Source organism: Gracilinanus agilis, chromosome 1, assembly GCF_016433145.1.
Source record: "Gracilinanus agilis isolate LMUSP501 chromosome 1, AgileGrace, whole genome shotgun sequence".
Lineage (NCBI taxonomy): Eukaryota > Metazoa > Chordata > Mammalia > Didelphimorphia > Didelphidae > Gracilinanus > Gracilinanus agilis.
The window spans coordinates 401,761,651-401,788,999 of NC_058130.1; the positions used below are offsets into that span (position 1 = coordinate 401,761,651).

Genomic DNA, 27,349 nt, shown 5'->3' on the forward strand with positions numbered 1-27,349 from the left:
TAGAAAAGTCTATTACATATAGTTGTGCCATAATGTATCAGTCTCTGTGTATAATGTTCTTCTGGTTCTGCTCCTTTTGTTCTGCATCAGTTCCTGGAGGTCTTTACAGTTCACATGGAATTCCTCCAGTTTCATTATTCCTTTCATGTGCTAAAAGTTTTAAAAAAGCACAGGTATATAAGAAATCTTTTAAAATATAATAAAATAGAATATAATCTAAGCCCCAAAACTAGCATTTATAAATGGAAAAATACCACTTGCTTTCCTATAAAAATTAGGGCTAAAACAAGCTTTTCAGATAATGGTAGAGAGAGGAGACAATATTGTTTTACTTCAGATTTATTAGAAAAGTATGTATTATATTTCCATTGCAGATATTACTGACTCTGAGATTTAGGTACATAGCAATTCACATTTAAAGACTCATATAAATATTATTATAAAGGTTTTTTTTTTTTCTTGAAAGTAAAGGAAGGCAAGTAATTGGAAGAATAGGCAGTGTTTATGGATAGAGTATACACAATGTAGAAGTGATTAGGACTGAACCATTATTGATTTCAGGGATTTCCCAAAAAGGGAAACTAGAGGCTAATGCAAGTTGGTACATTCTCTGCATTTATAATTTTAAGGAATTTCTTAGAGTACTGAAAGTACTTGTCATGGGTCAACAGTCACCATATGTCAGAAGTGGGACTTAAACTTTAGTCTTTGAAAACAAAGCATTGAATTTAGAAAACAGCTCTCTATTCAAAATATCATACTAATAAAATAAAAATAACCGTAGTACAAAATTTAACTTACATATTTTCAGGCCCATAATAACTATTTAATAAGTTCATAGATTTAGAGCTGAAAGGGAGTTTGGTCAGCTTGTCCAACTCTTCCATTTTGCAAATGAAGTATAACTAAAGCCCAGATGATTTTCCCCAAGGTCACACAGGTAGTAATAACTAACATTTGAACCTCTGTCTGTTGACTCCAAATCCAGCTTTCTTTCTACTATGCTTCTGTGTCACTTTTATTATGGATTAAAAAAAAATAGATGAATGAAATGGATTAATGGAGCATGAAAGAAAAATGTTTCACCTCAATATCCCAAGGTTTGGGCAGCATTACAATTGTTTTTATCTGCAAGGAACTTTTAGGCTTACTAAAAGGTGGTTTGGTAGAAAATAGTTTTATACCACTATATGGTGTTGTATAGCTTAATAGTTACATATGGATATATGCCCCAACTATAAAAAGTTATATGAGTACCCTCATGCCTGAGCCAAACTTCTAGAACAATTAGAACCTTTCACAATTATGTCTAGTGGGAGAATTTTTAGTGAAATAAGGAAGAGAAGTGATAGTTTGGAAAAGTGGAATGAGCACAGGATTTGGAGATAGAGGACTTGGATTCAAAGGTGTCTTCTGCTTTGCTGATAAAAGCCTGATAGTTCCGATTTTTAGAGAATTAACACAGAGATAGAAGAGTAAGAGTCAGTCTTCCAGTAGGTAAGATGTGAATGATTTTTTAAGAGTTACAAATGATCAGCAACTATATTAAAGATTGAGAGAGAAAAGCCAACTAAAGAAGCTCAGTTGTTTCACATGCAACAAGTTGGGAAACATTGATTCAAAAAAATGGAAAATAGTGTTTAGGGGGTTGTGGGAAAACATATAGTAGTGGAGTTATGAATTAGTAAATCAGTGAACATATATTAAGCACACACTGTATGCTAGATACTGTATTAAGTTACAAGAATATGAAAAGAGGCAAAAGACAATCCCTGCCCTCAAGGAGATTCAACCATTCTGGAAATAAATTTGGAATTATGTAAGTAATTTCACTAAACTATTGACCCAGAGTTCCTACTACTGTGTGTATATCTTAAAAAATTCAATGAAAGAATAGCACCATCTATACCCAAATATTCATATTTACATTTTGTGGCAGCAAAAAACTTTTAAGAAATAGGTATCCATTGATTGAGGGAATAGGTAAACAAGTTGTGGAACATGAATATCTTGATATATTGTTGTAGTATATGATGAATTTATTAACACTGGAGTGAATGGAATTAGGAGAACAATATATATAATGACTATAATAATGTAAATGAAAAGAATTATAAAATGAAGCCAATTGTTGACTGATTTTAAGAACAATATGGACCTGGGAGAAGCGATAAGGAAATGTACCTTACGCCTTTAAGTGAAGATTTTAGTATATGGGGGTAGAATGTTTATTACAGGATCAAGTTAAGTCTTTCTCCCCCCCTCCCCCCCTTACCAGGTAGAGCTTATTGGGAGAGGGAATATGGACATGCAGAAATGACTGTGATATAGAAACAAATCATCAATTCAACTTATTATTAAAAATAAAGGATAAGTGCTCATTCATTGTTTGTCAGAGTATAAAATGAAATCATCCTAGAAATTACAAAATATAATTTCATTTATTTTAACTTTTCTGGAATATGATATATTCAGGAACATTCCATTTCCTGCCCCTGAGAGACTTTACACTGATTTCTTCCTATCTTCTCCCTTTAGTTTCCTTGGCTTTCTTCAAGATCCAGTTTCAATCTTACTTTTTGCATGAAGTCTTTCCTTTTCTCTCCAAGAGTTTGGGCTGTTTCCCCTTCATAAATTACCAGTTCTGGCTCTGGTGCAGATATGTATCTTTATTATGTGTGTATAGTTATTTATTTTTCATCTCTTCCCCCCCCTTTCTCAAAGTATGTGAGCTCCTTGAGGGTAGGGACTATTTTTATTCTTCTTTAAACTGACATTTTTTCACCTTTTGAATGCTATTTCTGACTCCCCTCTTTTCCTTTTAGTCTTTCTCCCTTTCTTTTCCTCCTCCCCTTTCGTTCCTTCTCTTTCCTCCCCCTCCCTTTTTCCCTGTCCTCCTTCCTTCTCTCCACCCCCTTCCCCTTCCTCCTCCTCCTTTTCCTAATAAAGATAGTTAACTTGTCTTTGATTAAGGATACATGGACCAGTTAACAAAAATAGTAATTTACATTATGGTCTCACTGATAGTGAAGACTTTTCTATTTATTATAAGACCACAGTGATTTATGTGAAACTGATGCTTACCATAGTGCTTTGCACATACCAATTAATATTTGTTATTGATAGACATTGACTTTAAATAAAATATTGAGCATTTTTTTGCCACAGGCATTATGCTTGTCCCCTTCCAGTTCTTATTTCATGCTATAAAATTATTTAGAAATATGTATAATACAGGATAATAATAAATAAAAAATAAATATAATAAAGGAAAAATTTTAAAATGAGAATTAGAAACATCCATAAAATACTTTGTATACCTATTATATATATGTTAAACCCTTACCTTATGTGTTAGGATCAATACTGTGTATTGGTTCCAAGGCAGAAGAGTGGTAAAGGGCCAGGCAATGAGGATTAAGTGATTTGCCCAGCGTCACAGAGCTAGGAAGTATTTGAGGCCAGAATCGAACCTAGGATCTCCCATCTCTAGTCCTGACCCAATCCTCTGAGCCACCCAGCTGCTCCTTGTATACCTATTATATTATGACTAACTACTTTCATCTTCTTTCCTTCCAGTGCTGAACTGAAGCTATTGGAGGAAGCAACCATCTCAGTCTGCAAATCTTTAGGTAAGAGAATTAATATTAATGAATGGTTCATGATAAAACCTATGTATTTTTTTGAAAGGACGGGGTAGTAGTTTTATTTATTCATTTTATTTTATAACAAATTTTCATATAAGTTTTCTAAAGTTATATGATCTATATTATATTGTCTCCCTCCCTTCTTTCTCCCCGTCTAGAGCTGATAATTCAATCTGGGTTACACATGTATCATCCCACAAAACATATTGCCATATTATTCATTTTTGAAATGAACAATCCTATGAAACCAAAACCTGAAAACATATACCCAAAAAAACATATGTTATTGTCTGTATTCCTATTCTAACAGTTCTTTCTCTGGAGCTAGATAGCATTCTTTTTCATAAATCCCTTAGAATTGTCCTGGATTTTTGTGTCACTGTTATTAGCAAAGTCTGTCACATTGGATCATTCCACAATATTGCAGTTACTATATGTAATGTTCTCCTGGTTCTGCTTATTTTACTCTGCATCAGTTCACATAGGTCTTTCCAGCTCTTTCTGAAATAATTCTGTTTCATCATTCCTTATAGCACAGTAGTAGTATTCTATCACCATCACATACCACAATTTGTTCAGCCATTCCCCAATTCAGGGACATCCCATTAGTTTCCAATTCCTTGCCACCACAAAGAGAGCAGCTATAAATCTTTTTGTTCAAACAAGTTGTTTTCCATTTTAAAAAAATCTCTTTGAGATTTAGACCTACTAGTGATATTATTGGATCAAAAGATATGCATTGTTTTATAGCCCTTTGGACATAATTCCAAATTGCCCTCCAGAACGATTAGATCAGTTCACAACTCTACCAGCAATGCATTAGTGTCCCAGTTTTGCCACATTCCATCCAACATTTATCATTTTCCTTTACTGTCATATTGGCCAATCTGATAGGTGTGAGATGGTACCTCAGAGTTCTTTTAATTTGCATTTCTCTAATCAAGAGGGATTTAAAACATTTTTTCATATGATTACTGATAGTTTTGATTTCTTCATCTGAAAACTGCCTATTCATATCATTTGACCATTGTAATGCAAGGTGGCTAACAGAAACTTTTTGCTTCTGTAATTTCTAATGGTCACAAAAGTCAGTTAAACTTCTTAGAATCTTCAGAAAGTCAGTTGGAACTTGAAACTATAAATAGAGGTGAAGTTCCAACTGACGGGGCTTTTGCCTTCTGGCTTTCGCTGTGGCTGGAGGCTTTTGCTTTGGCTTAACCTGTTGGCTTTGGCCTAACTGCTTCGGCCTTGGCCTGAGCTTATTTTGTCTTGGCGAAATTTGGACCTATCTCATTTCTCTGGACTTCTCCCTGATCTCCCATCTCCATCCCTCCCCTTCCCTGAATTTCCTTTGGGTCCTGGTGGAAGGGAGGGCTTGGTGATTAGACATTGTGGGTTTAGTTTCTATAGGCAAGTAGAGTAATCCCTAGTTTTAATGATTTGATAAAGACTTTACTTAAAAGGCAGTCAAATCTTCCTGATTGGGAGAGCTGGACTCTCTCTGTCTAAACCTCTCCACGACCCATCCTCCACCATCATCTTCTCCCTAGCCGCAGTTAGAAAACCCCTTTCCCCTCTCCCCTTCTGACTGACCCTGGTATTAATAAATACCCTTGTTATCTATTCAAACTCTCTGGTGAATCATTGTGTCGAAAATTAAGACAAGGGCTCAAGGGGAAGGAATCATTTTTCTTCTATTTCCTTGAGGGGAGCTGGGGGCCATCCATCTTGGCAGGAAGTACCCACCCAAGACTTCCTCCAGCCATCAGTTTGACTGGCAGGGAGGGGGCCCCCTCAACTTCTCCCTCAAGAGACTTTAGAAACTAACAAGAGAAACCCTCCAGCCAAAACCTAAACATTTCTTACTGGCCTTAATTTCCTCCCTGTATTCTCTGTCTCAAGCCTCTGGGAATAAACCTGTTTGAGCTGCCCTCTCCTACATGCCCCATTTCCCTTATCTCCTGTATACCTTCCCATACCTTCATTCCTTCTCCAATCACCTTATAATCACCTATATCCCCTTTATCCTTCCTCACACCCAAATTGCTTCCTCTTATGCTTATGCTTCCTCACACCCAAGCTGACTCAGATTACCTTATTTACTTCTTGATAACACCATTTATCAGTTGGGGAATGACTTGGATTCTTATAAATTTGACTTAGGTCTTTATATATTTGAGAAATGAGACCTTTATCAGAGAAATTTGTTTAAAATATTTTTTCCCCCAGTTTATGGTTTACCTTGTAATCTTGGTTGCATTGGTTTTGTTTGTACACAACCTTTTTAATTTAATCAAAATTATTAATTTTACATCTTGTAATGATCTCTATATCTGGTTTCGTTATAAATTCTTCCCCTCTCCATAGATCTGATAAGTAAACTATTCTATGTTCCCATAATTTACATATAATGTCACTCTTTATGTTTAAATCATTTATCCATTTTGACTGTATCTTGGTGTGTGAATTATTGATCTAAGTCTAATTTTTGCTATACTGTTTTCCAGTTTTCTTGACAGTTTTGTCAAATAGTTCTTATCTCAAAAGCTGGGTTTATCAAACACTAGATTGCTGAAGTCATTTACCCCTACTCTATTCCATTGATCCCCCTTTTCTGTTTCTTATCCAGTACTAGATTGTTTTGAAGATTGCTGCTTTATAGTACAGTTTAACATCTGGTACTGCTAGGTTCTTTATATTTTTTCATTAGTTCCCTTGATATTCTTGATTTTTTGTTCTTCCAGATGAATTTTGTTATTATTTTTTTCTAGTTCTTTAAAATAGTTTTTTGGTAGTTTGGTATGACACTGAATAAGTAAATTAATTGAACTAGGATTGTCATTCTTATTTTATTAGCTTGGCCCACCCAAGAGCAATTAATATTTTTCCATTTGTTTAGATCTAATTTTATTTATGCTTTAAGTGTTTTGTAATTGTGTTAATAGAATTCCTACATTTGTCTTGGCAGATAAATTCTCAAATATTTTATATAACATCTATATTCAGTAAACAATATTCTAAAAGATATAAGATAACCTTGTTTCTCAAGTAGTTAGTTCACTCACCCATATTTCTGTGAAAAATAGTTTTGAACTACAGTCAAAGGTTAAAGGTGAGTTATTTAACAAATTATTTAATGAATATTCTTTAAAAAAAGTTATTTCTAAAATCCTTAGCTGCTTTAAGAAGAAAGCAAGTTATAGAATGTTGTATATTAATATGATTCAGCAGCTTCTTTGAACAATATTGATAGTATTGCTTGGGAGAATTGCATGCTAAGTGGAATGCACTCAAGAGGGAGGGATCACAGTGAATGCCATTTGTAGCTATGAGTTCATGGATTAATGAGTATGACGAGGGTTAGTTAAAATTGGCTTTTTTTTTTTTTTTGCTGGTTAATCACGAATTTATTTCCTCCCAAGAGAAATCCATTTGAGGTGCAAAGGCAGTACACTACACATATTTGGGAATCAAATCAACATAAGGTATCCATGACTCCAATTGCTTCGTCCATCAGAAACCATTTGATTCGAGCTGTCAATATTCTAATGGAAATGAGATTGGCCTCTAAAAATAGAGCAAAAATTGGCTTTTTAAAAAAATTTAAAGTTAATATCTTGGAAAGGAGTGAACATAGGACTAGATTTGTTTGGAGAGGATGAATATGAGTTGGTGGAAAAAGGGGTTTCAGGGTGTTACAGGCAGAGTACATGAGATGAGGAAAGGCAGGGGAGCAGGAAAGAGTATGCAGGGAGTAGTGTCATGTTCTTTCTGCCATGCTGTATTTTCTCATTAGAATAGAACAGTAGCTAGGTATATAGGTTAGTTATGGACTTTGGTGTGTCTGGGATGAAGAAATGAGTCAATCATTAAGCATTTATTAAGTACTTAGTATGCTTCAGTCAGTTAACAACAAATATTTATCAAGTGTCTGCTATGTTCCAGGCACTGTGCTAAACACAGGGGATGCAAAGAAAATAAAAAAAAATATCCCTTTCCTTAAGAAACTCACAGTTCTGTTGGGGGAGATGACATGAAACCAATTATGTACAAATAAAACATATATGGGACAAATTGGAGGTAGTTTTTTAGGGGAATCACTAGCATTAAGGGGGGATAGTTGGGAAAGACTTCTTGCAGAAGGTGGGGTTTTTAGCTGGAGCTTGAAGGAATCCAAGGAGGCCAGGAGGTCAATCCAGGAGACCAAAGAAATCAGGCCTGGGGACAGCCAGTGAAAGTGCCTGAAATTTTGTGTCATCAGGATGATATCCAGATTTTAGTAAGAACAAAAAGATGGAAAGATAGGGAAAGGAAAAGGGCAAAGAAGAAAGCAGGTTTGTTCTCTGTGGAGCAAGCATTCCAAAGGGCAGAGTGGAAGGGGTGGTGATTAGAGTGGAATGCTAATGAGGTTGGGTGGAGGGAGAACAGAATAGGGCAGTGATGGGCAACCTTTTGAGTTTGGTGTGTCAAAATTCGCCAAAAAACTGGGCATAACTCAGGAGGTGTGTCACTTCGAGAAAAAACCATAATTTTGTGATATTTATAGTTTAAATAACAAAAATGTATAATTGTAATATATAACTGTAATTAATGAACCAAAATAGGTAAATCAATATAGGTAGAATTGTCATCTATAGTGCACAGAGTGTCTACACTACACTACAGCAAATATTTCATCCTCGATATGCGGCCCCATACTTCTCTGTATGTGGCTGTGTGTCATCGAAAATGGCTACGCATGCACGTGTGTCATAGGTTTGCCATCACCACAGTAGGGGAATAGGCAGGGAAGGGACTAGAGAACAGGATTTGAATGATAAATGCTGGCATTTCAGAATCACGAGGATGGGGACGTGAGAATGTGTTAGAGTAAGAGTGGTGAGAGGGTATTAGAAAAGTCAAGTGGTCAGTAAGCATTTATTAAGCCCCTACTATGTTCCAGGCACTGTGTTAAGCTCTGGGTTATACAAAAAGATGTCAACAACAGTCTTTGTCCTCAAAGAACTCATAGTCTAATGTAGTGGGTGCTACAGCGATCCGGGGGGGGGGGGGCTGTGATGGCCACACTTTTTGTATTACATTTCATTCTGAGTTCAATAAATAGTTTTGTAATTTCCAGGGGGCGCTAAGTAATATTTTTTTCTGGAAATGGGGTGGTAGGCCAAAAAAGTTTGGGAACCACTGGTCTAATGTGTTCAGGTAGGTTATCAACTTCCCTAGGGAGGATTTAACCTTAGACAAAAGACAGGAAATAAGCATTTATTTAGCACTTACTATATGCCAAGCACTGTGCTAAATTAGGGACAGCTAAATAAAAGCAATTACAAGCCCTTACTCTCAAGGACCTTTATACTCTAATGGGGGAAGACACACAAAAGTGAGTTGAAAAGGAAGGAATGGAGTAGAGAGAAAATGAAAGTACATAATCGGGGACTGTGTTTCTGAAGTCTGGAAGTCAGAAACTGGGTCAGCAGGGACATGAAGCCTCAGGAAATTAGATAACATGTAATAGCTGGAAAGAGAGGGGAGAGGGTACTTTGCTAGTTTTTTGATATACAAATAAAAAATGTGTCTTGAAATGCAGTTCTTGCTTCAGGGAGCTTAAATTCTAGTGTATAGTGTGTAAACACACACACGGTAATTTGGGAATAGAGGGTTCTAATGCCTGGGGAAACTGGGTGATCTTGGTCTGTTTGTAGGCAGTAGAGAGGGAACCATTAGAAAAGTAGATTGCAGATTGGAATGGGTGTTGATTACTTGGGAAATCCACTGGAAAAGACTCAGAGGAATGTTATTAAGGTTACAGTAGAAAGGTTAATCTTGGTGAATAGAGGGACCATTACCTCATCAGAGGACAGGAATAAAAGAATGGATGAACTATGATACCAAGGGGTTGTGTGAAATCTAGAAAAGAGGAAAAGAGGAGCCTCATGATGAATGGTTTTTCTTTTCTCAACCAAGTATGAGTCCAGATCCTTTGTTGAGCCAATAGGGATAGGAGATGTGTAGAAGATTGAAGGGGTAAATTGGTTTGGAATAGCTTCTGTGGAGAATGTGATATAGAATCATTTAGGGAGGGGGAAAAGGATCAATTGTTTTGTTTCAATAATGGCCCAGTTGAGATTAGGGAAGAAAGGCAGCTAGGTGACTTAGTGGATAGAACACTGGGCCTGAAGTAAATAGAAGACCTGAGCTCAAATGAAGAAAACTTGAGCTCAGACACTAACTAGCCTGTGTGACCCCGGGGAAGTCATTTATCTTCTCTTTTCATTAATCTACTGGAGAAGGAAATGCCTAACCACTCCAGTGTCTTTTCCAAGAAAACTCCATAGATAACATGTGCTATGGCCCATGAGACACAGAGTCAGACACAACTAACAACAACAATGAAATTTGTAGTGGACCTACTGTACATCATTCATTGCATAATTTCCTTTAGCACCATTCAATATATGTGTGTAAAATTGTTTTCATTGATAAAATATATGCTCCTTGAAGGGAAGAAATGTTTTATTTCTGTCCTTAGCTATATAGTAGGTGCTTAATAAGTGAAAGAGAACTTAGGTCTGAACAATGTGCAAATAAATTTGATTAATAAATGGTGATTTACTATATTTTTCCTTGTTTCATAAAGTGATTTCTTCCCAATAATGTTGTATAAGTAGTATACATATTTCCCTTCTCCTTGTAGATATTCCTAAGAGTTGCAAAAGGCCTTTGAGATATTTTAGTCTAACCTAGAGCAATAATCTTTTCTACATCATGGCAGCCATATGGGCATTCAGCCCATGTTCAAATGCTTCAAAGTGATTTTTTAGATAGCACAAATCACTTGAAAGTTTTTGTTGTTGTTGTTAGGTTGAGCTGAAATTTACCTCTTTGAAATTTCTTCCCATTGGCCTTGGTTTTACTTTTTAAACAAAGCAAGTTAATCTTTTAGCAGCCTGACCGCTTTCCAAAATTTTTTAGAACACATATCCTCCTACTCATCTTCACAATTAACATTGCCATTTCCAGATCACTTAATGTTTCATTTTCACTGCTTTAGTTGAAATCAGTTTGTCAGTTTCCTCCTTAATGTTGGTATCAAGAATTGAACATACTATTTCTTTTTTTTTTCTTAAAACCCTTAACTTCTGTGTATTGGCTCCTAGGTGGAAGAGTGGTAAGGGTGGGCAATGGGGGTCAAGTGACTTGCCAGGGTCACACAGCTGGGAAGTGTCTGAGGCCAGATTCGAACCTAAGACTTCCCGTTTCTAGACTTGACTCTCAATCCACTGACCTACCCAGCTACCCTGTTGAACATAATATTTCACCTGTGATCTGACTAGCCAAAAGGCTGAAGGTACCATCATTTCCCTTTTTTGTTATAGATACTATACTAATGTTCATGAAGGGCAGGGTTCCAATATGGTTTTTTCTGCTATATCACAGAATTGACTTAATGAGCTCTTGAAGTCAACTAGAAACCTTAAACACATGTATAGCCATTAAATCACATCTCTATCTTATATGTATTCATTTAGTTTTCTGAAGCTATGTGTAGGAGTTCAAATTAATCCACTAATCAGTATCCTTTGGGGACAGTTTAATTATGTAAGGGAAACAGTGTAGTTCAGTGGAAAGAGTGTTGAAGTTAAGAGTCAGGACTGATTTTGTATCCCGACTTTGTCATTTAATACCTTTGTGATCTAAGATGAGTTACTTACCCTCTTTGGGTATTAGTTCCCTCATCTGTAAAATGATAGGGTTGGACTAGATGGTCTCTAAGGCCCCTTCTATTATAAAAATAATGATCATTTGAAAATACCAAGCTCATTTATCCATATTGTCCACAAGGATAGTATAGTATGAGAGACTTTGTTGAATCGTTTCTGTGGTCTGCTGGCATTATAAACTAATTGAAAAAGGAAATTTGATTACTGTAATTCATCATTTAGGTTGAAATGATATCTAATATCACAATATGTCAGAGTACTTTGAATGACTCCAAAGCACTATATATTTGTAAACTGCTGTGATTAAGAACTAACAAATATTATGTCTAATATGAATTTTACTTACCATTTTCTGCTTTCCCAAATCCATGCTTTTCTGTGTTTTAAAAATAAGGACAATATTTGCCCGTTTTCAGTTTGTTGGTAACCCCAGCATTCTGTAGGTTTTGTCAAAGATAATTGACAGCTGTTCAGTCAGTGTTTATATCTGTGGTTATTTTGTTGTCCTAGGGTGGAGTTCATCTGAGCCAAGAGATCTCAACTCATTTCTCAGACAGTTTACTTTCCCATTTTAAGATTTGATTCAGTCTTATCCATGTTTATCTCATTCTTTCTAGCTTCAAGATAATTTCTTTTTCTTCTATATTGATATTATTTCATCTATGTTAAGCTTCTGCCTCTTTGTTGTTCTAACTTCTTGCATACCTTTCTTTCTCCTCTGCCTACTCAGCCATCCTGCACTCCTGGTAAACAAGCAAAACAAGTCCCATTTATTGCCATAACATTTTTTAGAACTTCACCTTGGCTTTAGCCATTCTGACATCATATAAGTTAGTGCCACCTTCGTTTATTTATTTATTTGTCTGTTTCTCTGCTTTCTCCTCATCTTTTCTGTTTATCTTTTTAATCTGTGGATTCACTGCTAAGGTAATCCAGCTATTCAAGTCCCTTTAAAAAAAGTTTTTTCTCTCTTTTCCTCTTTGAGACCATTTATTATTGTGTTTTCAGAATTCCATTTTTTAGAACTCCTCTTCTCTCTTAATCTAGTTTTATTTTTTATAGTTAGGATTATACCTGTCATTTTTCTAAACCTTTCATATGCTATTTTCCTCAACAAGAAGACAAAGACATTTAAAGAGACCAATATGACTTTACAAGGAAGCTAGGGTATGTTTTTGATTTCTTAGCATTCCTTTTCTTGACTTATATAAACTGTAAGATCTCGTGGTATTTCTTACCCTTTTCTCCTAGCACCTTCAGCCCTCTTTACATTTATTTTCACAGTTCTAATCAGTTTTTCTTTGTTGGCTAGAATTATGTCTAGAGGACTATTGTCCTTTGTTGCTTTCTTTATTTTCTGAGTATTGACATTATCAGTAAGACACACTAAGTATATATGAATTCTCAAATTTTTGGCAAATAAGAATTTTAGCAGACATCCAGAAAGTGTAAATCTCTTTTACCATGCCTTCTTGGTTCTGTGATAATTGTATAATTCAGCAGCATATGCTGTAGTGGATAGAGAACTGGCCTTGGAAAGACCAATTCAGGTCTCTCCTCTGTTACAAAGTCCCTGAGCAAGTCACTTAAACCTATTAAGAGTGCTTTTTAGTTCCAATGAATGTTAAGTTGCAGAGAAGGTACCATCTTACATATGCAAAGGGAGTTTTCATAGCTGAGAGTTTCATACCATGGAAATCACAGATCCAGCCCATAATCTGAATTCTTTGTTATTGTGATTATAATTATAATGAATAGTTTTTACTCAAAATGCCATCTTTTTTTCTTACAGTTGAAAATAATCCTCGAACAGGCAACCTTGGGGCACTCATAAAGGTCTTCCTTTCTAGAACCAAAGAACTAAAAATTTCAGCGGAATGTCAAAAGTAAGTTGCACAATGAGATTGGGATACCTTACTATTTAATGTAATGCCATGACCATTTTAACTGTTCTTTTATTGGTTGAAGTAGATTGTGTTTGTTTCCTTGTTAGTCCATCTAGTGGGTTTGGATTATTATTTTAAGAGGCACAAGAAGAAAGATATAATCAGTTTACAGAAACAGTAAGATAAATCTAGTGAATATAAATCTTGAAATTTTTTAGCTTATCTACATATTAATCCTTTACTGTATATAGGTCTACACATGCTTTTTAGGTAATAGGTTGAAGAGTAACATTTATGACATTTGGAGTTTTGCAATTTACCATTGCCATTACTAGATGTTTTAGTTATAATAAGATTCAGAATTGGGTAGTACCTCACAAATAAGCTTCTATGCTTTCTTTCACATTAGGTCGTTTATATTTTCTGTTTAATTAAAAAGGTTAAGGAAAGTACCTCTTGTATTCAAGAAGACAAACCAAATACCAAGGTGGTAGTTTAAATCTTTGTAGCAGTTTCAAGTTATTAACTTAAATGTACTTGCACTCTTATCAGATGCCGTATAAAGAGAACATTTTATGCCCCGGAAGTTTCAGAAACTGAGCACTTCCAGTACATTTTCATTGATTGTTCTGTGTGAGTAAATGATAAAAATGACTGGAATTATAGATGATCTTACCAATTAAAGAACATTAGGTTATCTGGAAAGTTTTAAGGTCTCAGTTATACCTATTCTTGTCTTTACAAAATAAACAGTTTTGTCAGTGGCCTAATTTATTGATTTCTGTTTGACATATTTATTTTTAAAATTATCTGGGAATGCTTCTATTTGATTTGATGTCACTCCCAAATGCATAGAAACTGTAAAAATATTAAATCTGACAGAACTTCTCATTGCATAGAAATCAACTCTTTAAAGTAGTAATATACTTTTCATACTAAATAATGAGTTTTATTTATGATAAAGTCATTCCTCAGTTATCTAGTACTGAGAGGAAATGAAACAGTCCAGACAAATGTATATTTAATATAACTGAAACTTAACCCTTTCCTTAGAAGCTGATATTTTAACTATTTTGGAAGGAAATGCTTTAAAAATAATATGCTTCCTTGGTTTCTTAAATGACAGAGGGTCATCATAAAAACTAGTTATTGAACTATTCTGTTGTTGAAGTTATGCAAATTGAGGTAATGTGGGACCTAGGTTTTTAGGTACTTGACACTAGGAAGGTGCTGGATAACCAGCTTTATTGAAACATTCTCTAATGTCTCCTCACTTTTTTAGTTATTTGCCTTTTTCTCATAAAGTTGAAACAAAGCATATCCAGTTGCATGCTTTTTGTTGTTTTTTTTCCTCTGCAAAATTCATTTTTGAACTAAAGGTCTATCTATCTATCTATCTATCTATATTTTTTAAACCCTTACCTTCCATCTCAATACTGTGTTTTGGTTCCAAGGCAGAAGAGTGATAAGGGTAGGCAATGGGGGTCAAGTGACTTGCCCAGGGTCACACAGCTGGTAAGTGTCTGAGGCCAGATTTGAACCTCGGACCTCTGGTCTCTAGGCCTGATTCTCAATCCACTGAAATACCCAGCTGCCCCCTACTATCAATATTTTTGACTTATCATTACTACTCAAAAGGTGATCTGTTATTTCTGAGTAAATAACAAATTGGACCCTGACACCTTTTAAGTTTGTACTCACTCCTCTGTCCCATGGTATTTGTTACTAGAATAAGAAGTATTATTAGATGAGAGTATTATTCACCATTTCAAGAATTTGAGCTTGAGTAGTTTGGAGTATATTTATTCCAAAATCTACAAATTCACAGAATCACAGAGAAGATAACACTTCTGCAAACTTGACATCCAGCTGCAGTTTTTTCTAGTTTTTCCTGAATGTTTTAATTTTTGCCAGAATTCCAGGGAAGTCAACCATGAAAGTTTTATATGATGCCTCCATAATGGATCAATTTTCTTATGAAATCTCTTCAGTGCTAACAGTTCATTCTTTGAAAGCCCATATGTTAGATCAGTGAGGTAACTTTGGCAGGAGAGAAAATGGTAAAAATATTGTCAGACAACTAACCTTTCATCAGAATGAGATCTACAATTATTTAACATCAGAACAGAATGATGAAAATTTCTCATCACTTTTCATTTCATAGAAATGTATAGCATTCATTCATGTAAGTATAATCTTTTATTCTCTTTAAACGGAGGACTTGATTTACTGTTACCTGTAAGAGTAGATATTGGCAGATCTTGCCATAGTATACCAGTTTTGTCAGCATTATAGAACTCTTGTATGGATAGACCATGTCCAGAAATGAGTTCTCTGAGAAAGGTAGTATTCATTAGCACAATACTGCAATTTGCTGATTATTTTTAGCAGCTATAATTAGAATTCTAGTGCTCAGTCTTATCTTCAAAAGTCACCCAAATGAAAATACAGAGTGCTTAATTAGCTGCATTTTTCTCTTTAAAACATTTTATTGATTTTATTTTTCCTTTCTTTTTTAATATCTTGTCACTTTCTAATGACTGCCCCACCAGTTCTACCCTCCCACCCCCATCTTCCTTTGTAACAAATAAATAGTCAAGCAAAACAAATCAACACCCGTTTCATGTTTTATTTACTATTAGTCCTCTGAAGTCATGGTTAGACATTTTCTGAATCAGGGTCCAGAATTTTTTCATTGTTGCTTTCTTTTACATTATTATGGTCATTTTACAAATTGTTTTGCTATTTCTTCTTATTTTGCTTAGCATCAATTCATACACATCTTCTTTTAGCTCTTCTCCAAGATTTACTTTTTTTTTTCAAACATTTATTAATATTCATTTTTAATATGGTTACATGATTCATGCTCCTCCTTTCCCCTTCACCCCCCGCACTCCCCCAAGATTTACTTTTATAAAGCACTGGTTAGCACTGACTGAACAGGCAGTCTTGGGCCACTCAGAAAGGTTCGATTGTCCAAACTGGGGCCTGTTTGGTGGTGTTCAGTTTCTTTAATTGGTGCATAATCTGCAAAGATTTGAGCATTCGGAGACTTGGTAACATATGAACATATTGTAGCTATCATCATTTCCCTACATTTAGCTTTTTAAGTTGTGGACAGAATTCTTTTTATCTCAGAGATTAGGAGAATTGTTTTTCTTTTTTTTCTTTTGCATTTCACTTGAGTACTTTTGGAATCTCTATCATAGAATGACAGCTACCTAGTTCTTTTCTGTTTGCACATTCAGTGTTGTACATATTGTCTACTTCTTTTTTTTTAAACCCTTACCTTCCGTCTTGGAGTCAGAGGGAGACACTCAGAGTCCTTTTGAACTCTGCACCTAAGACATCTTTATATTTAAATATTATCTTAACTTACTACACTTTTAGGCAAGATTAATCAGGGTTCTCTCACATCTCCCAGTTTTCCTTCCTGTCAGATTACTCAAATAAACCCAGTTAATCTTAAACCTCTAGTAATCTCATTCAAGTGTTAAACAATTTACCTTTGAAGACAACATCCTTTGATAATCGAAGTCAGATCTTGGTAACAGTTTAGCTGATCAAATTACATCTAAATCAAGCTGGTGCTAAACCCATAAACATTGTCAAGGTCCCAGGAAGTCAAGATCTACATCCTAGTTACCTCTAAGCCAACAGACAGCTAGGAGCTGTTACTAGGGTTTGTGGTCAGACTTGAGAATTCTAACTCTTTCAGGTAAGCTTTGCCAGGCTAGTGTGGGAAGCAAATCTCTACTCCCATACCTTAGCTGAACAACAGTGCTTCTCTGAGTAACTGAATAATAAGACCATAACCCCCTTTGTGCTGCTAACACTACTCACTGGGAGAAAGGCATATACAAATAATTTTAATACTGGACAGAATATGATATATTCCATAACAGTAGAATTCAAAGGAGAAAGAGTTTGCAACTAAGCAAAAACAGAGAAGATTCATAGAGGAGATAATTTGAGTGGGAACTAAAATTAGAATAAGTGGTGAGAAAAGACCTGGAAAAAGTTTTTTTTTTCTTTTTAAAACTTTTACCTTCCATTTTGGAATCAATACTGTGTATTGGTTCCAAGGCAGAAGAGTGGTAGGGCTAGGCAGTGGTGGTTAAGTGACTTATCCAGAGTCACACAGCTAGGAAGTATCTGAGGCAAAATTCGAACCCAAGACCTTCTGTCTCTGGGCCTCAATCCACTGAGCCACCTAGCTGCTCCCTTGGAAAAAGGTTTTTAAATGTCCTGAGAAGTATCCTATTTACAGTTTTATAATTTTATATTCATCATGGCTTTTGAGACCTAGATGGCTATTTTTGGTGTGTGTGTATGTACATGCATGCATGTGTGTATGCTTGTGTGTGTGCTTGTGTGTGTGTCTGTGTCTGGCCATGTATGTGTGCACTTTCCAGCTTTTAACCTGACTGAAGAACTGCTCTGTCTTTTAGGTTTAAAAAAAATTATCTCTTTTTCTTTACGGACAGAATTCTGCTACTTGCCAGCCTTCTCTTAGTTTTTAATCTCTGTGGACACAAATGGTGCCTCTGCTTCTGTATTTCGTTGTGTCTTTGGCTATCTCTTCTGTTGGCTGTATTCTCTACAGTTTCCCCTATTGTTCTTTCCTCTCCATCCTTTTGTTGTTGTTGTTGTTTCTTGGCCTTTGTGCTAAGAACCCTCCTTTTCTTTCTTTCTTTTTTTTAATGGACAAATTATATGATCCTAGCATCTCAGTTATAATGTTTAGGTCTTGGACTCTAGCTGTTTTTGTTGTTATTGGCTGTTTAGAGACTACTTCACTGACATAAAAAAAACAAACAACAAAAAAACAACAAGCAGAGTTCCAAGTTTATTGATTAGGATTACAGAAATCTGACCTCAATTGTATTATTATTCTCAATCAAGGACTGTGTTTTGATGCTTGAATTGTCTTTATAATGTGATCATTTTTTGGATGTTCTCTTTGTTTTTTATTATGCAAATTCACGTGTTCATTGCCTTTGCTGAAGAAAAGTTCAACATTGTGGAACAGTTAAAGAATCAAAGGCAAAAGAGCCAATATGGGGGGGGGGGGCGGGTCACCAAAGACTGATAGAACTTTTTTTTTTTTTTTTTTTTTAAACCCTTACCTTCTGTCTTAGAGTCAATACTGTGTATTGGCTCCAAGGCAGAAGAGTGGTAAGGCTAGGCAATGGGGGTCAAGTGACTTGCCCAGGGTCACACAGCTGGGAAGTGTCTGAGGCCAGATTTGAACCTAGGACCTCCCATCTCTAGGCCTGGCTCTCAATCCACTGAGCTAAACAGCTGCCCCCTACTGATAGAACTTTGAATAATTTTTGAAAACTCATTACTTCATGTCAGTTGCAAAATGATGATTCTTCATAATAGGATCTTTGGCCTTAACATATAATTAATACATGTAATTAACAGGGGTAGGCACATGTTAAAACATAAAGTAGAGTGGGCACAATGCTTGACAGGACAAGAAGGATTCAGGGGATAGAGGTAAAACATTTTTACTCATAAATTAAACATTGATTCTTGTGTTTCTTTCTCTCTCTCTCTCTCTCTCTCTCTCTCTCTCTCAGCCATCTCTTTATTTGGCAGGCCCACAATGCTTTGTTTCTTATTTGTTGTTTGCTGAAAGTGTTCATCTGTCAGATGCCTGAGGAGGAAATGCAGCTTCATTTTACTTATGAAGAAAAATCTTCAGTCACTTATCGTAAGTATTCCCTTGTAAGGGTCAGAATGGACATGGATAAACAAGGCATCTGAAAAACAAACTTAGAGGGGGGGAGGCTAGCTAAAGTTCTTTTTTCCCCCCCTCATATTCATTCAGTCCTGCATATACTTTTCATTCTTCTTTCCCACATCACCTATATTCTACCTCTTTCATTCCTTTTACAACATTAACATTGCTAAATTTCCTTTAGGATTTACTGATGTTAATTGTATTTATTAGTAAATTAGAGAGTACCTCATTACAATAAGTCCTCATCTTTTTTGGGACTAGTTTATATGTCTTCTCCTCCCCCCAATTTAAATATTTTTGGTCAAGAGAGAAGGAGAGATTATAGGTGAGTGTAAATATTCATATAGTGAATACCTTGAAATGGGGAATATGATTGATTGCCATTAAGTCAAGATGAGTTTGAATTTCTGGTCAATTGTGGAGTGCAGGCATTTGTATTAGTATCAAGACATGGTCTTCTCTTCACTGGAAATCTGAGAAAGGGGGTTGGGCATGGCAGAATCCTCTTCTCTAATGACTCCCAGATCTAAGTAAATTGCTTTTCACCTTTAAGGCAGTCTTCATTTTTCTTCTATTTATAATCATGTATATCTGCCTAGATTTAATATTGAAGTAAAAGCTTTCATGCCTATGTACAAAACTCTAGCAACAAGGAAAAAGAAGGGGTTTTTTTCTTCCTATGTTAAAATGAAAGCCAGTTGTCTGAGAATAGATTAGGGACTTGCTTTCCCTCTTTTTCAGTCTTCTGTTACTTTTCCTTCCATTTCCCACCTTCGTCCTAAGGAATAAAGAATACAGCTTTATATCACAAGTAGGGAAATAATTGAAAATAATTCTTTTATCTTGAAAATATAGAACTTAATATTTAATAGAAAAAGCTTTGATTAAAAATCACTTTAGTAATCTCCCAAATGTTTTTAAAGTTTATTAACAATATTGCTTTAAAGTGATTTTAGATTTTAAAAGGCATCAGATTTTAAAACAAAGTAGACATATTATGAATCTAAAAATATAGAGGTTTTTGTCTGTAGCTTTTCCCAAACATTTATTTAACTTTATTAAAGCCTTGTGCCAAAGGATTCCGAATATTGGCACATCTTACTAAGAGAGAAAGACTTCAGGTATGAGGATGAGTCAGGTATTTTGCCTTCAGACAGTCCCCTCTAAGTGCCATGACTCATCACTATCAAGCTGAGGGTGAATTTTCTTAAGCCAAGGCAACTTATGAAGAACAGAGACCAAAGCAGAGAGGATTTCCAGTCTGTGTTGTTGAAGGGAATCTCTATAATGATAAAATCATAAGTATTTGAAGTATTGGAGCAAGTATAAGTAATGGGAGATTTTAAATGCTCAGGAAGTACTTATTGAATTTATTTGACTTGAGAAGCAGTATTGTATAGCGGCTAGAGTTTATGGGTTCAGAAACCACTGTAGAGAATAGTTATATGTTCCTGTAGTTAGAGGGCTCAATTTTGTCATTTAAAGAACAAGACACCCTATCCCTTATCCTGCCTTTGCTGTAGTTCCAGTGCTCAGGATGTCCTAATTGGACTCTCTCTCTCTAGTTTGTCATTGTGTCACTCTTTGTTCAACAAACTCCAGTGACTCTATCTTGCATGTAGGATAAAATAACTTCTTTAATCGCTCTCCAAAGTCAGCCTCCAAAGTTCTTTACCTTTTCAGGCTTATTGTACTCTCCTTCATGCATCATACATTCCAACTTAACTGCCCTATTTGGTGCTGTCTATTCCCAAAATACAATCTTTTGTCCTTCTGTCTTTTTCCATTTGATACCCAGAATGAAATGTTTCCTCACTTCTGCCTCTTAGATTCCCTAACTTCCTCCAAAGTTTGGCTCAAATACAACCTCTTCCAGTTACCATTACTAGACATTACTTTGTAGATATTTTGCATTGACTTCTTTACATATTTTCTAATGTAAGTGCCTTGATGGCAAAGACTTTATTTGTATCTGTCTCCCCATTGTCTGGCATATAGCAGATGCCTAATAAATGCTTGTATTAAGCAGGTGAATGAATTAGTGTAATAATTTCACCTTTTTCAAAAGGATTGTTGTTAGGCTTAAAGAAGCTAACATAAGTAAAATGCATTGCACATCTTAAATTGCAATATAGTTATCAACTATTATTAACATTAGGAAATACTTCCTAATCCTTTTGGGGATGGTACAATTCAGATTTTTCTGCTGTTACTGACCTTTCAGAAAAGGATAAGCTTTTAAAATATGGAAAGAATTAGCACAACCACTATAGATAAATGCTGGTATGCTTAGAGTGGCAAGAGATACTTCTATTAATATGATAGTAATAATAATAATTATTAATCTCATCACTAGATGGACATCAGGAAACAGTTATATTTGGTTATAGCAACTCATTAAATCATCTTCTAAGGTATGAGGGACTGGTGCTTGAAGATTCTGGTGAAGGGCAGCTCATTCCACTTTTAGAGTCCTAATTGCTTGGATTTTTTTTCCCCAATCAAGTTGAAATCTGATACTTTTCAACTTTTAATCAGTGCTCCTGGTTCTGTTGTGTAGAGTCAGAAAACATTCATTGAGTACCATGGCGTTGAGGTAGTGGGCTAAGCTCATAGACGAAACAAACCTAACTTAATTCCTTTTCAAATGATATATTGCCCTTCACATATTTGAAAGGAGCTATGACATTTCTTAAGTCTATGCATTTTCAAGCTAAACATCTGGTTCCTTCGATCAACTGATATATGGCATAGTCATCAGATCTTTTATAATCCAGTCATCTTCTTCTGAACACTATCATGTTTATCAAAATCCATCTTCATTTATGGCACCTAGGAATGATCACAGTATTACATATGTGGTCTGTTTTGGTATAATTCAGCAGTTCCTTTTTTCCCCTATTGTACCACACTACAACAAAAACAGATGTTACAGAATTAGTATTCCTTAATCATGGGAAAGATCTTCATTTAATGTCTATTTACTCTTATTTTAGACATAATTCAAACAATCTTGGTGGAATTTTGAGTGACATAAAGCCAAATTTGGATTCTAGGACCAAAGATGTTATAAAAATTATTTTCCTAATAAATAGTGGCAATGTCAGATAGATCATTTTTACTTCAAAGTATATAATTTTTTTTTAAACCCTTAACTTCTGTGTATTAGTTCCTTGGTGGAAGAGTGGTAAGGGTAGGCAATTGGGGTCAAGTGACTTGCCCAGGTTCACACAGCTGGGAAGTGTCTGAGGCCGGATTTGAACCTAGGACCTCCTGTCTCTAGGCCTGGCTCTCACTCCACTGAGCTACCCAGCTGCCCCCCAAAGTATATAATTTAAGAACTCAAATATTTTCATAGTTCTTCTATAAGTAGTAAAAAAGTAAACAAAGGTAGGTATTACTTAAAACATCAAAAAAACAATGTTAAGCATGATTGGGTACAGATAGTGTTTTTCCCCTTCCCATTTAAAATGGTGAGATCCTTGGGTATCTGGAGGGTGTTGTATGTCCTGTGATGAAAATGTTTAGGGGACTTTTGCTTCCCAAGGGAAGTGACTTTGCAGTTCCTTTGTTGGCCAAGAATTCTTTCCTATTATTCCATCCTGTCTACTTTTGAGCAGCTCTCTTTGCATCATGTAGATTCTAGCATTGGGAAGGCATTTAGCCAGATTCAGTCAAAGCCAATTTAAAGCTATCCTCAAAGTGAGGAGGTCATAGGAAGCAAAACTCAGCTCTCCCTACAATTACAGTACCATAGTAAACATTTCCCTATATTTAACAATTCAAAAGCCTATAGGTAATCTTGGCCCTAGATACATTCATGATATATATATACTAGATCTGGGTCTTTCTGTCTCTCTCTCCACCTCCCCACCCCCCATGCTCTTTTCCTATCTTTCTTTTTCTTGTGCCCACATAAAAAGTGGCTTTCCCAGCCCTTTTTTCTTTTCCTCCTTTCAAGATAAATTTAATGAACCACAAGGTAGGGGAGTTGAGATCCTCTAAGATGTCCCCAAACATAGTTCAGTTTTCTGTTATTAATGATACACTTCTTTTTTTTCCCTTTTGTTTAATTTAGAATATTTTTCCATGGTTTTATGATTCCCCACCCCCCATGCCCCACTCTTTTTTCTCTCCTCCTGGAGCTGACAAGCAGTTCCACTAAGTTATACATGTTTCACTGTTCAAAACCCATTTTCATGCTATTCATATTTGCAGTAGAGTGATCTTTTAACATCAAAACCCTAATCATAGCCATATTGAACTACATGATCAATCATATGTTTTTCTTCTGTGTTTCTGCTCCCACAATTCTTTCTCTGGATGTGGATAGCATTCTTTCTCATAAGTTCTTCTCGATTGTCCTGGGTCATTGCATTGCTGCTAGTAGAAAAGTCTATTACATTTAGTTGTGCTATAATGTATCTGTCTCTGTGTACAATGTTCTCCTGGTTCTGCTCCTTTCACTCTGCATCAATTCCTAGAGGTCATTCCAGTTCACATGGAATTCCTCCAGTTCATCATTCTTTTCAGCACAATAGTATTCCATCACCAACAGATAACACAAATTGTTCAGCCATTCTTCAATTGATGTACACCCCCTGATTCTTCAATTTTTTGCCACCACAAAGAGCATGGCTATAAATATTTTTGTTCAAATCTTTTTCCTTATTATCTCTTGGGGTACAAACCCAACAGTGGTATGGTTGGGTCAAAGGGTAGGCATTCTTTTATTTTTGAATTGACAAATTTTATTTAATTAATGGATTTAGAATATTTTCCCATGGTTACATGATTCTAGGCATTCTTTTAAAGCCCTTTGTGTATAGTTCCAAATTGCCCTCCAGAATGGTTGGACCAATTCACAATTCCACCAGCTGTGTATTAGTGTCCCAATTTTGCCACATCCCCTTCAACATTTATCATTTTCCTTTGCTGCCATATTGGCCAGTCTGCTAGGCGTTACCTCAGAGTTGTTTTGATTTGCATTTCTCTAATCAGGAGGGATTTAGAACACTTTTTCATGTGCTTATTGATAGTTTTGATTTCATAGTGTGAAAACTGCCTATTCTTGTCCCTTGACCATTTGTTGATTGGGGAATGGCTTGATTTTTTGTAAATTTGACTTAGCTCCTTATATAAGTGGGAAATTAAGGCTTTGCCAGAGTGTTTTGTTATAAAAACGTTTTCCAAGTTTGTTGCTTTCCTTCTAATTTTGGTTGCATTGGTTTTGTTTGCACAAAACCATTTTCATTTGATATAATCAAAGTCATTCATTTTACATTTTGCTTCTCTATCTCTTGCTTAGTTTTAAATTCCTTCCTTTCCCACAGATTTGACAGGTTTAATGATAAACTTCTTTAAGGAACTATAGTAGTAATTTAGAGAATAGCATTTTGATTTGTATATTTTATTTATGTATTTAACCAAAGCATTTGAGTCCAGTGACGAAGTTAGCCAAAAAATTTTGCAATAAGTTCAGTTTTTCAAAGAGGTTTGTAAAGGTTTATTTTATTGCCTCTGGGAATTATAGAGAGAGTAGTAGATGTGGGTTTGATTTCAGTTTGTGATACTTAAAAGCTGTGACCATAGGCTAGCCTCAATTTCTTCATCTGTAAAATGGTGGTAATAACATTACCAATCTTATTTTTGGGGAAATACTTTATAAATCTTAACTATATAACTATTACCAATTATTAGATGAAACTAATATATTATTTTTGTTGATGTCATCAAAATAGAGTATATTCTTAACTCCATCATTATATTTAGACTTTTTAAAAAGCAGTAATATTTAGTGATTGTGATATAGGCACTAACTTTGAGTTTAATTTAGGAGAATGGATATAATCTTTGATACTTTGATTACAAGGGGAGAGTATAGTGTGTAGGTAAAAAGGTGTTTGTCCTGGGTAAGGTTTGAAAATTGCCTCCCTGTGTTTGAAATTCTTCTGAATGTTTATGTCCACCAAAACCTTCTCTGTATAAAACATGTAATTCATATACAAATATCTCTCCTTCTGTCACACAGATTGGAATTTTCTGGCATTCAAAATGTGTATTTTTTTTTTAAAAAAGTAATAATAGAAAGTGCCTCTTATTTATCCTCTTCAAATACTACCCTCCTATCCATGTTGCACTGTAGGTGACTTTAAATGATTATTGAAGATTTTCCAAATGACAGTTTCATATATTTATCTAAAAATCACCATGATTCATTACAATTTAATTTGGTTTATTAAAGCCACCCTTTTCCTTGGTCCTATTATGAATGCCCAAGAAATAGTAGCTCTCCTATTTTCCAAAATAGCATTCTTTTAAGAAAAAACACAAAACAGGTTACCATGTGGTAACTCCCAACTGCTTTGAGGGTCCATATTTACATTGTTGTTATATTGCTAGAGTCTTCTATGAAAGTTGTCTATCAGTGTGTGCAACTGAACAAGTTAATCTGCTCCAGATATCAGGTAGCTTGGTAAAATAGTCCTCATAGTAGATCCATATGATGTACTTTATCCCTAATCAATCCAAAATTCGTTATCCATAATTGGGTTGCCATCCACTTGGATATGTGTTTGGTGAAATATTGCTGGCATTTCTAGGTGAGCATATGCATATACATGACATATACAAACTAAATTGAAAGTAATTTTGGGAGTAAGACTGTGGTAATCAAGGACCTTAAATAGGAGCTGTCACTTGAGCTGATCTTTGAATGAAGCTAGTGATTCTTAGAGGTGGAGGTGAGGAGGGATGATGTGCTAAATGTGAGAGATAGCTAGTGCAAAGGCTTTGAGATAGGAGCTGGGGTGTTATGTTGAAGGAACACCCAAAAGACCAGTTTGGCTGGTCTGTAAAATGCAGGAAGGGGAGTAATTCACAATAATTAGACTGGAAAGATAGGTTGGGCCCAGATTGTGAAGGGCTTTAAAAGCCAAAGAGAGGAGTGCCTGTTTTATCTTAGAGGAAATAGGGATCTAATGGAATCTTTTGAGTATGGGAGTGACATGTATAGTCTTATGCTGTTAGGGAAAGTTGTTTTGTCAGTTGTGTGGAAGTTGGAATGAAGTAGAGAGAGATCTGGGACAGGGATACCAATGAGGAAACCATTTTAGTAGTCTAAGTAAGAGGTGTTGAAGACCCGAACTAAAAGAGTAGCTGTACAAGTAAAGAGAAGGAGTCAAATGTGATGCATGTTTTGGAGTTAGAAATCACAAGATTCGACAGTGAACTGAATATGTGGGGTAAGGGAGAGTTAGAAGTCAAGGATAACAATGAGGTTATAAATCTGAGGGATGGTAAGAATGGTCACAAAATAAATACCCAAATGCAATAGAAAATGAAAAAAATTTCATATTTCAAATATGTGGTTAAGTTTCTTTCTACTTGGTCCTCCTCTGTGTTGTGTCCTAGTTACTCTGCCTTCCTTGACTACCTGGGCCTGCAGAGCAGCAGCAATTTACTAACTTCATTCTTTTCTAGAAGACCATTTCTTCTACTCTGATAAATTCTTTCCCTAGGAGCAGATTCTAACCCTGAGTATATTTATGAGGATTTTTCTTTATATTCACCATTTGTAAGTCTTATGGGAAACAGTGAGGATAAGCCAAGGGAAAATTAGTGTGCCATTGTATTAGAATTTCATAGTTACTTATTTCTAATAGGTAAGTGGTAATTTGTTCCAAAACTAGTTAGCTCCTTAGATTCCTAGTTTGGACTCCTAATTATTTAATTTATCTTCTCTGAAGATCAATTTTGAGTTACTTTGAGTAGTGGGGAGTGGAAGCTTATAAACAATTTGCATATAGGTTAAAAAGAAGATAACCTTGGTTTTTTTCTCTTCTTTTTCCATAGCCAGTACCTGCACCAACACTATCACAACTATCTCTTATCTTATCCATTATCATTGTTATCAGTTAGTAATTCAAGATTTTATTTTAATCACTTAGGAATTGTTTAGAAGAAGGTAGAATTTCCCCCCAAAGAATCCTATTTTGACATTTAATTTTGGCTGCCAAATAATCTAAACCAGTAATGGGCAAACTTTTTAAAGAGGGGGCCAAAGGAAAAGAAATGCTTATCTATCAATCTGTTTCTAAGGCAACTCTTTCAAAGTTTCATTGTATTGTATCCTACTCATTGTATTCATCAGATTGGGAATAATGTCTTGGCTGGATAGAACATTTCAGCCCTTTCCCCCTCTCCCCCACCAAATCTGGCCCATAGGCAGTAGTTTGCCCATCACTGCTCTAAACAGTTCAATTTAGCACCATTAAGTAATCAAGATTCTTATTGTGTGGTTAAATGATCATTCATTAGAAGGATTGTCTTTTGTCACAGTTACAA

At 35.4% G+C, this 27,349-nt stretch overlaps 1 protein-coding gene across 1 annotated transcript in view; it reads left to right on the forward strand.

Annotated features, from left to right (window-relative positions):
• The window catches only part of DYM (dymeclin), a 600,877-nt gene that overhangs the window by 67,374 nt on the left and 506,154 nt on the right, over positions 1-27,349 (forward strand). The window contains exons 3-5 of the mRNA XM_044664772.1: positions 3,580-3,632; positions 13,158-13,251; positions 18,840-18,973. Coding sequence (XP_044520707.1) covers positions 3,580-3,632; positions 13,158-13,251; positions 18,840-18,973 — 281 coding nt within the window. The remainder of the gene's footprint in view (positions 1-3,579; positions 3,633-13,157; positions 13,252-18,839; positions 18,974-27,349) is intronic.